General features: G+C 41.1%; 1 protein-coding gene across 2 annotated transcripts in view; it reads left to right on the forward strand.

The window, feature by feature from the left end:
- Window positions 1–14000, forward strand: part of col5a1 (procollagen, type V, alpha 1) — a 78774-nt gene extending 64774 nt beyond the window's left edge. Inside the window, exons 49-66 of one of the 2 annotated variants that reach the window (XM_058617733.1) lie at window positions 783–836; window positions 1043–1150; window positions 1287–1340; window positions 1434–1487; window positions 1584–1637; window positions 1760–1813; window positions 1905–2012; window positions 2584–2637; window positions 2734–2787; window positions 3009–3116; window positions 3353–3406; window positions 3503–3538; window positions 3649–3702; window positions 3840–4107; window positions 4595–4707; window positions 6994–7062; window positions 10562–10795; window positions 11633–14000. In XM_058617733.1, coding sequence (XP_058473716.1) covers window positions 783–836; window positions 1043–1150; window positions 1287–1340; window positions 1434–1487; window positions 1584–1637; window positions 1760–1813; window positions 1905–2012; window positions 2584–2637; window positions 2734–2787; window positions 3009–3116; window positions 3353–3406; window positions 3503–3538; window positions 3649–3702; window positions 3840–4107; window positions 4595–4707; window positions 6994–7062; window positions 10562–10795; window positions 11633–11779 — 1677 coding nt within the window. In that variant the 3' untranslated portion in view covers window positions 11780–14000. Of the gene's footprint in view, window positions 1–782; window positions 837–1042; window positions 1151–1286; window positions 1341–1433; window positions 1488–1583; window positions 1638–1759; window positions 1814–1904; window positions 2013–2583; window positions 2638–2733; window positions 2788–3008; window positions 3117–3352; window positions 3407–3502; window positions 3539–3648; window positions 3703–3839; window positions 4108–4594; window positions 4708–6866; window positions 6936–6993; window positions 7063–10561; window positions 10796–11632 lie in introns of both variants that reach the window. The other variant, XM_058617732.1, reaches the window with a different exon arrangement.
- The last annotated feature ends 330 nt before the right edge of the window (window positions 14001–14330 follow it).

A 14330-nucleotide genomic window follows, 5' to 3' on the forward strand; every position in this document is an offset into this window, starting at 1 on the left:
GTCTCACTAGACCAAAAAAAAAAAAAAAAAAGTACCAGCTTGGATTGTATTACGTTTTTCTTACTCTTCTGTGGATTGGCTTCTTTTATTTTCGGGTCAGAGCCTGGAAGTTGGAACTATGGAGCATGTGCCCAGACCAGCTTGAGGGTATGCATGCAATAGTAATTTGACTCCCCAACCCATTACCTCCCATTATGTGGGAGTGCAAGTCTGACTCTGTAAACTTTCAGGAGGACTAACTATGTTTGTTTTCTTTTGTCAGACTAAGAATTTGAATAAGTGGACAGCTTCTTGAGATGAACCATCTCACTTTATAGGGGGTTCAAACTAACAAGATATTTCGAGATAGTGTCATGTCATGTAAGCGTTTGTCGTTGTACAAGTTGCGGCGGGGTGCATCTGCAGTAAAAAACCCTCACGAGACGACAGTAGGCTCATGTGACAGTGAGTAACGATAGGTGAGTCAACAGGGCCACTATCCAATAAGGCGAGAGAGAGAGGGCAAGATATATGTGCAGGGCCCAGGGAGAACAGTGAGGTCAGCGCCCTCTTCTCTCCAACATCCAATCTACCTCCACTTGATGGATTGAAATCTCTTGTGTCATCTCTTTTTCACCCCATTTGGGTGACAAGGGCATTGGCACGGTGATAGCTGCTGGAAATGATGGGATTTTTAGAACCATGTTGGATCAACAAATCACCTACCTGATAATGTATGACTGTCTTACCCCTAATGCCTTTCCCCGTCTCTCACTCCCTCTTCTCTCTGTCTGTCTTATCAGGGAGATGCTGGTGAGACCGGAGAGCCAGGTCCTCAGGGAGAACTCGGACCTCCAGTAAGTTATCTTGTTCTCTTTTCTACATTTCTACATAAGAACCAGCAAATCTTTCATTACTGAATTAGAGTTCATATTATTAATAATATTATTACATACACTATAATGAGGCTGTATTTTTCTTTGTATTATATGTATCCATAGTAAACCAGGAAGTTTCTTTGTTTCTTTGAATCAGAATTGTTTATAACTGCGTGCTATTCCAGGGCCCAAGAGGAGAACGAGGTGAAAAGGGAGAGTCTGGCCCAGCCGGTACTGCTGGACCTCCTGGTCCTAAGGGTCCCCCTGGAGATGATGGTCCTAAAGGCAGCCCGGTAAGCTCCTTACTATATTAAGGGAGTCATTCCTCACACAGAGGATCATACTGACCTGAATATAACTGTCATATCCACTGTAAAAAATAAAATAAAATGATGTAACAAAAATAACATAGCTTTTGATTATTTTCAGGGTCCAAGTGGTTTCCCTGGTGACCCTGGTCCTCCTGGCGAGCCTGGTCCTGCTGTACGTATGGCATGAGTCATGAATTGTGCAAACATAAGTTTGTTTTTTTACATAATTTGTTGTTGACTGAGTTTCTATTCAATTCTTATGCAGGGGTTAGATGGTCCATCTGGTGATAAGGGAGATGATGGAGAGCCTGGTCAGCCTGTAAGTGTTTTTTTTCTTGGTACCTTGTGCCACTGTTACTATAAAAGCTCATCATAATTTTTATTTAATTCTTACACTCTAAAACTTTAAAACTAGGGTTCACCTGGACCCACTGGAGAGTCCGGTCCCCCCGGACCACCTGGAAAGAGAGTGAGTACCAACCTGTTCTCGCTCCTCGAAATATATATATTTTTTTAAATCTGTGTCAAAAATTGTGTTTTACAATATTCATATTTGTCATTTATATCCCCGTTTCTTTTTAATTTTAATAGGGCCCTCTTGGAGCAGCAGGCCCTGAGGGAAGACAAGGAGAGAAGGGAGCCAAGGTAATGCATTTACAAGACATAACAATGTCAAAAAGACAAGAAAACAAAGAGTAAGAATCAAATGGCTTGTGTCCTTGTTTTTGTGTGAAAGGGAGAGTCTGGCTTGGAAGGTTCCCAAGGAAAAACTGGTCCCGTTGGCCCTCAAGGATCACCTGGAAAGCCTGGTTCTGAAGGTCTCAGGGGCATCCCTGGCCCAGTTGTAAGTAAAGTGTTGTTAAATGTTAATGCATGTAAAAACAAGTGTACATAGATATTGGGAAAACATGCAATTGCAATAATGTTAAATATCTCTATGACTTGCGATAAATAAATACTTAAATAATATAAAGTGCTAACATAGATGATCTGCTACTCTAATCTAAAACACTCCTTAATAGGTAGATTGTCTAAATAAATACATTAAAAATCTGAAAACAAGTCAAAATTATAACAATTTATTCTTATTTGCTACCCAAATAGTTGGCGTACAAGGGCTAGGCTTTATTTGTTATTAAAATAATAGATTTAATATCTATAAATAATCTTTCAAAAGTCTTAAAATACAGGGGGAATAGGATTGTGTAGTGTTTTCTTAATGTTGTAATTGAAAATAGATTTTTAAAATAATTGACTAAATGTCTCTTGCAGTAAAATCATGCAGATCAGGATAGCGGAACCAAAAAAAAAAACCAAACATTTTAATTAGCTATTCTAACTTTCACTGGACCAAAGTTATGTTAGGATACAGTAATGCTAGTTATCTAAACTGGAGTGTTTTTTTTTCTGTGCAGGGTGAGCAAGGTCTACCTGGTTCTCCAGGCCCAGATGGACCTCCTGGACCTATGGTGAGTAGACCGGCTTTTCAGGCTTTTCAACTGAATGATTTCACACCATTTCACACACCTGATCTGAACATGTTGTCCTCCGTTACGCTCTCCTAGGGCCCTCCTGGTTTACCTGGTTTGAAAGGAGACTCTGGTGTCAAAGGAGAAAAGGTGAGACACTCCAGCACCTTATGTGGAACATAAGCTACAGTGAAAACTTTAACAGAGACTAATGAACCTATTTACTTACAGATTGATTAGAAATGCTTTCTGCCTTCAGCAACCAGATCATTACTCAAATGATTAGAGGGTGTTGCCAGAGAGATATATTATCAGGCTAATGTTTGTGAGGGCATATTTTTGACTTATTGACTTCTTCCCTCTGTCCACAGGGTCATCCAGGTCTTATTGGTCTCATCGGGCCCCCGGGTGAACAGGGAGAAAAGGGCGACAGGGGTCTGCCTGGTCCTTCAGGATCGTCCGGTCTCAAAGGAGACAACGTAAGACACTGGATTTCCAATTCTGTACACAAACAAACTGCACGTGCTGCAGCAGTCCCCTTTCTTTGCCAACAATCTGCCCACCAACAGTTATTGATGTTTTACTTTATGTTTATGGTCTTTAATTTAGCAAAAGGGAAAATGTAGGCTCTGGTGTTTACATTACTCATGCTAGTCGATGAGATGCAGCTTTTGTTTTTCAGCAGTTAACCGAGTCACTCTTCTTTCTTCCTCAGGGTATTGCTGGTCCCTCAGGTCCACTCGGGCCTGTTGGTCCTCCTGGATTACCTGTAAGACTTTGTCCATTTCACACCTCAGAATTGTTCTAACTCAATAACAGGTAGCATTAGCAGACATTGATTATTCTGTCAACTTTGTCTCTTTAGGGTCCTCCTGGTCCCAAAGGTGCTAAAGGGTCATCGGTAAGAGTTTTAGTGAAAGATAATTCCCCGTCCTAAATGATGATTAACATCTCAAATGATTCAAAAACATCATTGATGTTTAAAATTGAGCATCCATTTGTTCTATTCAGGGTCAAACTGGACCAAAGGGAGAGACTGGTACACCTGGACCTCCTGGCCTTCCTGTAAGTTAACACCTGAATGGTTATTGTTGTCATGGGTTTTGTATGTTATCTTAAATGGAGGTCATTATGTGTGGAAATTCACAGAATCACCATCCTTGCCTGACATTTGTCTTTCCCCGCTCTTCTCACCACGATAGGGTCCTCCTGGCGATGTCATCCATCCACTCCCCATGCAGGCGTCCATGAAGGGCAGAACGCGTAGGAACATTGACGCCAGCCAGATGATGGATGACGCCGCTGTGGATGCCAACTACAAGGACTACGACGATGGCATGGAGGAAATCTTTGGCTCGCTCAACTCGCTGAAATTGGAGATTGAGCAGATGAAGCACCCACTGGGCACACAGATGAACCCTGCACGTACCTGCAAGGACCTGCAGCTCTGCCACCCTGATTTCCCAGATGGTTTGTATCACGTTCCATCTAAAATGAAGCATGATGTCTATTGTCTAGTCCTCAATGGCTTTACGTAATATTTCCTGACATTTTATTGACCCAAAGGTTTGAGAAAAGAGTCAGGTTCCTCCATCTGTTCCACACATAATGGACTAGATACAGTTTTTCCATCTCTGGGTATAATGTCATAATGTATAACTCAGCAGGACACACTATTTTAAGGATGGATGTTTCTTAAAATACCTCTGACCTGTGTTACTTTAAATGCTGAATATACCAGAAAACATTAAGAACATGCTGTATTTTGTGCTTCAAAAGATGAACAATGCCAGAGGAAGGAGGAAATTAAATTAACTTTTAAAAAAAAGGGAGTTTTTTATCTTGTCCCTAGTCTCCAAAGAAAAACACTGATGACCTGAATCTTAACCACAGGTCATACAATGCCAGACATGAGCTTGACGAAATCTGTAAAAGTATACTCTCCCCCCGTCTTCAGGTGAATACTGGGTCGATCCAAACCAGGGCTGCTCACGGGATTCATTCAAGGTTTACTGCAACTTTACAGCAGGTGGCGAGAGCTGCATCTTCCCAGATAAGAAGTCTGAAGGGGTAAGTCTAGTCCTATCTAAACACACGCACACACTATTTGAGGCTAGAGTAAGCTGAAAGACTGAGACTTATTCTTCCAACAGCTACATACAGAATGAAGTGCCAAATCATACAACACTAATATGTACGGTAACTGTTATGTACAGTAACATCCTCTTATGAAGTTACTAGATGCTTGCTAGTCCCTTAGTTCTATTTGTGAAGTGAACACATGCAGCAACATGCATGTCGTTAGGTTTCCAAGGCCTGCATACACAAAACTCTCATGAAATACAACATCCTGCGTTAACTTCCTGTTTAACGCAGGACTCTCAGGTGAGTGACATTTTGTTCTTACAGACTTTAGGACATCACACAGCATAAAGGTTTTATTTATTCAGTTGCTCACTAGGTGAGTTTCCATCTGCCTCTTTTATGCACATTTTCGATTTAGTTTTTATGCTTGAGGGAGATGGAAACGTTAGCATACCAATAAGATTTAAATGTGAATAAGTGCAACGCAATCAGATTCAGCAAATGACTGAAACATCACTTCAGACAACCACATTTCACGGCACTGGAGAAATTGTAGAAACAGCAGATGAGGCACGCATGGGCTGATATGGAAACCACAACATTGCTAAACTTAATGCAAGAAGAAAATAATGTATTTTATATTACAATAGCAAATGGTAAGGAGCAAGAAAATGCCACATACATACAGCAGCTACTGGATTAGTTCATCAAGTTGTGCCTTCTTTAAAGTACACAGACTTTTGTACCACCACATTTAACACAAATGTACATTTTCTTTCACAAAATCTTTGAAAAATCTGTGAAAATTTGCCAGTCATCACAGATTTACACCCACACATTACTCACAACAGTTAATTATATTCATGTTGTTTGTTACATTACAGCGCTTTACAGATAAAAGGTCAATACTCATTTTTAATGTCTGGTGCTAATGCATGCACATTGTATAAATAACCTTTAAATGCAGTTTTCAAAATGGATTCTACTCTTTTCCCCCATATAATGAGACTTCATGAGATTAACTGGTGTATTGTTGTATTTCCCACCCACCAGTTTTAATGTTACACACACGCTCAGAAAGGCAAATCTCCGTTTAGCTCCGACACTGCATGGCGACAACTCGCCCATTCAACCACAATCACCCCAACTCATCCGTGCCCCTATTGTCTCGGTGCCATTTTTACAGGTTGGCAGGTGACAGGCACATTGAGAAAAATTTGGGGGTTCATTATGCAAGAGTGTGGTAGGAGTAGAGGAGAGAGCAGCACAGTGGTGAAACACTGGAAACGCTGTTTTTGACAAGTCGGGGGCTGTGCAGTAGCACAGCGCTGTAGCCATTTTAATGATCCTCTCACTGAGCCGCAGAGGAGCAGGAGTTTGGTTAAGCTCAGAATAATGAAGCAGACTTTTTAGTGTCCTGGTCATGGGCTGCTCTCAGATATGCCAGTTTGAAAAAAACACCTATGTTTTGATTGTTGCACTGCTCCGGTACGGCACAGGAGCACAGTTAGATTGCCAGACATTAAATCTTAAGTTCTAAACAAAAAAAAGAAGGGAAAAGAAAGTCACTGCCAAGGTAAATTTCCTCCTCTACTCAGACCACTCTAAAAAAAGAACTGAAGGTCACCTTCAAGGCGGCATGGGTCTAATGTATGCCATCACCCGACGATGAGTGATCTCATCCCCATCATTCATTCATCAACACATTAAGCAATTGATGACAGTTCCATATCAAACCCTACTACTTCATTATGGTGAAATTCATCATTGTCATGCCCCAGACCGGAGCTCTGCCCCGCCACAAAGTTAGTCCACTATGTGTGCACACCGCTAACACTAAACAGCAGGGATAGAGGTTCCACTGTGAGTATATTGCAGAAATAATCACTATGTATTCATGAATTTTTCAGCAGCAATTTGTCAACTCCAGTTTATACTGCACAAAATAACATAATGGCTTACCGATTCTTTTTTTTCCCCCTGGTGTGGCTGATCTCACAGAATACTGTTTCAGGTTTGGATGACTCTGCAGAGGACAAAAAAAGAAAAAAAAGTGTGGGGATGTGTCTGCATTAGATAATTTTCCTTTCTTTAACATTGTTTTTTCCTCCCCCTGCTCTGCTTCTTTTGATCCATGCCCCCAGGCTAGGCTCACATCCTGGGTAAAGGAGAATCCTGGCTCCTGGTTCAGTGAATTCAAACGTGGTAAACTGGTAAGCCACACTCCTGACTTTCCCTTTCCCTTCCCTGAATGCCTCTCATATTTTGCAGAGCAAAATGGCAAAATGGCCGAAAGACTCGCCAGGCACATGGTATAGTCACTTCAAGAGAGGTTCCCTGGTAAGTGCGCCCTGCCTGTGGTCCCAGAGTCTTGGCTTAAGGCCAGGACTCTGTGTGGCTCAGGCTCTGCATGGTTCTGGCTCTACCCTACAGAGTATGTACGGTATATGCACTTTTGCTTGTTGGGTCGTTATGTTGCTGTGGTGCATGATTCAGCACGAGCTGCACTCAACCTCAGTCCAGAAACACAGGTGATGCTCTCGCCGGGAAATGGAGCAGAGGTTTGTGGACCATGCAGGCAGAATTCGACTTGTGTTCTACATCTAATGGACTCTAATGAATACAAAAACAATTTACTGCCGTTTTGCTGCAGAAATTCCTGACTGTATCATCCACTCTACTGCATCTCTGCTACATTTAGAGACCATCTTCTAAGAGTGACTGCGTGCCTCAACTCTCTCATGACTCAAGAAGCATCATATCCAGAGACAGGCATTTTTGCTCATGCCATTAAAGGTCCTGTGTGTAATCATTTGTGATGGTGAGACTATAGATCGCAACAAATGGACTCCTCCACTCCATGTTAGTTCCCAAACATGTTGGGGAACTACAGTGACCTTTGCATTCCGGGCAGGATGTTGTCGTCAACAAGCATTTTGAGATTCCGGAGATAGTTTAATTTTTTAGGTCATGTGGTAGCAATTATTCATAGTATTAGTTGTAAGCTTCCGCTTCAAAATGCAAAACATGTGCTCTGTCCATTTGGGTACAAAGTGCTTAGCAATTAGAAAGTAGTTGAGAACAAGCAGTTGACTAGAATAAATAATATGTTCTTTAGAGCTGCAACTAACGATTATTTTTAAAAAATTCCTTAAAAAATGTCCATCAGTGTTTGTCAAACCTGGAAATGATGAGGTTCTGAAATGTCTTGTTTTGTCCATTATTGACTTTTAATGATTTCTTTGTTATCCAGAGCAAAGAAATTAAGAAAATATTCACATTTAAGAAGGTTAAACAATTGTTTTAATCATGTAAAAAAAAGCTTCAAACCGATATAATCAATTCAATCAATTATCAAAATAGTTGTCGATTAATTTAGTAATCGATTCATTGTTTCAGCTCTAATGTGTGGTTATCATGCATTTCCCAAAACCTTTGATAAAACAAACAAGGTTATATAACATGATTTAAAAGCTTTGCACATGAAGAAAAATAAGGAGATCTCCTCTTGTCACACACTGAGATACAGGAGTAACAACTAACCAGCAGATTAAGAAATGAGCTGTAGAAACATGTTGGTGCAAATGACAGACTTAGTTAAAGCAGAACATGTGTGATTGTACACATCAATATACTGTGTGGTATATTCAATTTCAGTAAACCCTCCTAAATGTTACACACTGGACCTTTACATCAGCTACAAGGGAATACATCAATTCCTCTGTACACTTTTTTAGTTGTTCACCTAATTCCCACACTGCAGCAGCCACTGAGCTGCACTCACACACACACACACACACAAACATTCCTGCTGCTGTCTCCCTCAAACACTGCTTACATCTGGCAGAGAAAAGCTTTTGAGTCAAAACAGGTCAGGCACTCAGTCACCACCCAGGGGCTTCTGGGAACTCAGTCTCTGTTGATTTGCGGCTGTGATGATGAAGAGGTAATGTTTCTCTGGTGACGTCGGGCTACATCCATGCACTGCGTGGAGCAGGGAGGGAGGGGAGGGGAGGGGGGGAGGAGATGGGCACTGGTGGGGTGAAGGAGAAAACGCATGGGGACTCCACAGCCACTGGGTTTTAACTTTTTAAGAATGCCAACACTCAAACATGACGCACAGAAGAAAGTCTTGATTGGCTCGTTCTAAAAAAAAAATCACCCGACTTGGAGAATTTGAGTTTGAGTGCTGGTACCATGGGTTTGTATATGCATGTGTGTTTTTTGTACAAGTCGAGACACTCCTCCGGCTGCATGGCGTGGATGCTGCATGCGCTCTACTCTCAGTAAGTCCCGTTTGTCTGAAAGACGAAGCGACCGTGTGGATCTCACGGATTCCTGATGGTTGGTATGCTGATAGACGTCGAAACCCAACTGTGGTCGCTTCTGAACCTGCCGCCCTATCAGTCGGGACTGCATACACACAGGTGTCGTCATCACTTCACTGGGATACAGCTGTTCGAAATGCTAAATTCTCGGTTACTTAATTAGGATAATTACCTCGTAATTAACGCGTCATTACAGCAATATATTTCCTATTACGATAATCACATCATGATTTTTACTTTAATTTGCCCACACATTTACATAATTATACAATCAGGGTTTAAATGTGGTCCCGAGTTGTGCTTTTACTTTGTTTTTTTTAATTCATGCACATCAGTACAGCTCACAGGCTTTAGCCCTCAGCAATAATCTGCAGCTTTCCTTCTGCTCGATATACAACACCTTTCACCGTTGTAAGAAATATAGACTGGCCAATGCTTATCCTCTGCTACAGGCGTTTGGAAATATTCAATATTATCTGCAAGTCTCCAGGATGGAATAGAATACAAATAACTCATTCCTTGTATATGCACAGACCAGGACTATAAAATAATATACAAACATGGTACATGACAAAAAGATGCCCAGCCAACATACAGTACCTTTTGAGTAAAGTAGGTTTAACTGCTTTATCCTCCACATGAAGGTCCCAGTGCATGTTGGTGCCAATCCCAGCTTTAAAGGGCGAAAGGCAAGGGTACAACCCTGGACCGGTCGCCAGTTCTTCACACGGACACAGAGACAACCAACCTTTCACTCTCACACCTACGCTCAATTTAGATTGTCCTCCAATCCCCTAATTCCCAATTCTGCATGTTTTTGGACTGTGGGAGAAAACCTCACAACACGGGGAACTGTAGCATTGCCGTTTTTGAGATTTCCAATGAGTATGTCGACAGTAAGTAATAGTAAAAACACTCACAAGTATAAACCTCTGCCAAGGCTGCTCAGTTTTTCATAGTGTCAATACACTCCTGAAACTGGATCTGCATTCATGTTTCCAAAATCAAATAATTCCTTCCTTGGGTCCCTCAACTTAAATCTTCAGAAAATTCTAATGATTTATGCTGCTCACAAACAAATGCAGCCAAACACGAACCATCTTTGGTTGAATATGCGCCGCTGATTGCCGTGTTGTGCGTGTTCGTATCCAAGTCAGTCCCACGTGCACAAGTGCTGGTAGTTTTGTCTGTGCGGCCACAGAGCATGTAAGAGTGTGTGTAAATAGTGCGTCCAACCAAGAAACCTCCCTGTTCCAACACCGTTGTAAATATGAAACGGAAAGAAATCCCAACACAGCAGTAAAAGCGGGAAAAAGAAATGACTTGTCATAAATGAACCCAGAATGACTCCCAAGACTCAGAAGCACCGCGCAGCATAGACGCGTTCAGTAAATCTTCTCCGTATCTCCAGGACATCCTTCCCCTCACCTTACTCACCTCACTCACCCTTCACACTGCGGCCTTCTCCTGCTGCTTGACTCAACCCGAGGTCCTTTCTAATTTTTTTGCAGCTCTCCTACGTCGACGCCGAGGGCAACCCGATCGGTGTGGTGCAGATGACGTTCCTGCGATTGCTGAGTGCGGCGGCCAGACAGAACATCACGTACAACTGCTACCAGTCGGTGGCCTGGCACGACCAGGACCAGGACAGCTACGACAAGGCCATCCGCTTCCTGGGCTCCAACGATGAGGAGATGTCGTACGACAACAATCCCTACATCCGCGCCGTGGCCGACGGCTGTGCGGTAAGTCACAGAGAGAGTTGTGGAATGTGCGGTCAGAAAATTGTGATTGTTGTTTTCGGCTACGTTCAGATTAGCAGAATGAAGTGGTTCTTATTCAATGTTTTCCATTCATATGACTCAGATCAGGTGTTTTCAGGGCTGTGTGAACACAGATTTGTGTGTGTGGTCCTGTGACATGAGTGTCATATGAGAATCCATGCAGATATCAGCTTGCATTTATATGCTGACGTGCTGCAAACTCTAGAGCTAAATTGCGCTCGCAAATTCACTGTGATGACTTCAGTTTTTAAATTTTCTCTATGGCGGATTAATAAAAGTACAAGTAACAAGGGTTGAATTCATTTCCGTTATCATGTATTAAACTAAATGAAATGTGTAAACTGGAAAGTTACAACTGCATTGTAAAGAAGTAACATCTTGAATCGGAATTCACAAAATGTAAATTGAGTCATGCTTTTACGTTCAACATGTTTAACAGCTCAGCATCATTAGCACCCGCGTGGCTCTCATGTGCCATTAGCCTCCAGTCATCGGTTATATACGGTGACAACAGATGTCCAAGCATCACATGTCATTTCTATTCCGTGAGGCCGTGACCTCTGTTTTGGTTTCGCTGTTGAGTTTCTGGATCTGGAAGTGTCAGCGAAATGGCGCCGCTGTATCTCGGCTGTGTCCGCGAGTTCCACCTTTTTTTTTTAACATCCATCATCCAAAATTTGGGCGTTTGTGAATCGATTCAGAATCGTCCACGTTTGAGCCGCGATGCATCTAAGAATCGATGTTTTTGCTTTTTCTTTCCTCACACTAACTCTCGTCTGCTGTGTTTTTTCTCCGCAGCTGAAAAAGGGCTACGGGAAGACGGTACTTGAGATCAACACACCAAAGGTGGAACAGGTGCCATTTGTGGACCTCATGTTCAACGACTTTGGCGGTTCCACGCAGAAGTTTGGGTTCGAAGTGGGCCCCGTCTGTTTCCTTGGCTAAGACTTTTTTACTGAGCAAATGGAGAAAGAAAAAAAAGCGTTTTTTTTTTTTTTTGTTTTCTCTGAATAATTGAGAGAGAATAGGACAATTCTGTTTGTAAAAAATACAGCAACTTTTTTTTTCCATAAAGCAACAAGTATGAGTAAAATGAAATCAAGTTGAGAACACAGTGAAATTCTTTAGGAATAGAGGAAAAAAAAACGAAATAACCTCAGTGTGCCTTCTCCATCACATGCAAGTTTTGAAACTGGATGTCAGATCCAAACTTCCAATCCTACACAACACACTCCCACCCACACACCTATCACCATGTCATCTGACTCGACTTAGACTCTCCCATCCAAAACCACGAAGGCGATCCTGAGAACTGCAGCCATTCCAGGCGGTCAGTTTTTGTCACGGACTCCCATCTGATTGGGCTCTTTTTTCCTCTTTGGTTCTGATCTCACGTTTTTCCTTCATCTCTCTGGCTTTTTCCACTCTCCAGTCTTTTGTTGGGTTGTTTGCTCGTCCACTACCGGAGCTCTGTGTGTGCATACTTGTCCCTGTCCCCTCCTCCCATTCTCCTGGAATGGATCTTATATATATATATATATATATAAATATATAAAAATAATTTTTATGTTTGTAAGTACATTCTGTATATTTTTCCTGATATTGTTTATTGCTTTCTGGCTTCAAAACATGCATGTGACTTAATGATTTGTGAGGTAAGAGATGATACAGGGATAACAAACCAAATTGTAAGAAGAAGTGAGGAAATTTGACTTGTAAATTGAAAGAGGAAAAAAAAAAAAACTAAATTGGGAAGTCCTGTCTTGTTGCAGTTGTGGAGCACATCTTGTTGTAATTTAAAAACGGAATGGAAATAAAAGACAAAAAAACAAGCTCTGATATTATGTGACAGATGATTTGCATAACAGACAAAAATACATTCCTCTTTTTGTGCCCTCCGAACAAAAAACACCTACTTTTGGTGGCAAAAATCATTAACTTAATAAAAACAGCTTTTTTTTCTCTTCCTGAACTATCTAACTATGCAATGGGAGCTGTCACATTATTATTATTATTATAATAATTATTATTTTTTAAATGAAAACAATCAAAACCCTGGTGCTATTTTTTCCTCTCTTCTGTGGTGCTATGTATTTTTCTAGTTTGTGTTTGAATGAAAGGAGATTTGTGGTAGTAATACTCCGTCACCAGCAGCCCCGCCCCCGCCCCCCCCTTGTCTCTCCTCTTGTCTAACCACCATATCAGATGCAGGTGGATCTTGTGCTGCATCCGTTATGTTTTTTTTTGAATGTCCAGCAGGGTGGACATGTTTGCATGCCGTTTCCTTACACATCCACTCGCAGATCTCAGCAGCATGGCGACAAACTTAATTAAACTGGGTTTTCTTTCAGGCGAGAGACGTGTGTGTGTGTGTGTGTGTGTGTGACTCTTGTACCAAAATGTTGGGATAAAAAGGAAAAAACTGAGGCCGGTGCTGTTGGCTTTGCATATCATTGCTCTAAGACGCTGCTTTTTTTTTTTGGCTCTTGCCGTTGGATCACCTGTGCCGCATCGAACTGATGGAGTTAAGGAATGGGTTCCAGTCCAGTGTCATGTTTGGTGTATGAAACCTTTTGATCCCTTCCATGTTATCACACTTTTTTAGCTTTCAGAGGCTTCTTTTTTTTCTTTTTGTGTCCACTGTAGAGGCAGGTAATCAAATTAGCCAGATTTAAGAGTTTGCTCATGCAGTGTCAAAAAAAAAAAATAAATGGCTTGTTGGTCTAGTATTTTTGCCCGGTATTGTAATTATGCTCTTTGTTCAAACTATGCACTCTCTATGCTTATGACCACTAGTATCTACCACAGAATTTTTACAGCCCTTCATACATTGATTTCTCTTGTTGCCTTTTTTTTTTTTTTAATTTTAAATCTTCAAATATGTGACTTGAACCATTTCTTTTAAGATAACTTCAATATGCTTGTAGATCTTTGGCTTGATTTGTCATTGTGATGCAGTTCACCCAAATTTAACACCTTGCTCTCAAAGTAGGAAACAATTTTTTGTACATTTCCAGAACCAGCAGTAATGCTGCCATTGTTGTTTTCTTTTTTTTGTAGATTGTCCGTTTGTCTGTTTTGTTTTCACAGTTTTGTCAAACCTGTGTAAGGATAAGAGGATAGAAGATATATTGGTTTTTATGTCAATAAATTCAAGTTTACTGTGGCCATCCACTCTTGTATGTCTTTTGAAGCATTAAAACCTATCTGTATGCATGAAATTGTAAAGTTTTTTCTCTTGTTATGATTTTGTAGCGCGACATGATCTCCAGTCCACGTTTTATTCGTCGGGACACGTCAGTTTTGTTTTTTTTATGCTACAGATGAATAAAAGGGGGAGCAAGTGGTCATGTCCATGATTGTGAAGTGGAGAGAGAAAAAAAAAATGATGAACTTGTAACTCTACCAAAGCCGATGTTCATTTGTAGTATATTTATTGTATTATTTAAAATAAAAAAAAAATGTTAAATGACACCATAGTGTAAGTGTAAGAGAA

Source organism: Solea solea, chromosome 19 (genome assembly GCF_958295425.1).
Source record: "Solea solea chromosome 19, fSolSol10.1, whole genome shotgun sequence".
In the NCBI taxonomy this organism is placed as follows: Eukaryota; Metazoa; Chordata; class Actinopteri; order Pleuronectiformes; family Soleidae; genus Solea; species Solea solea.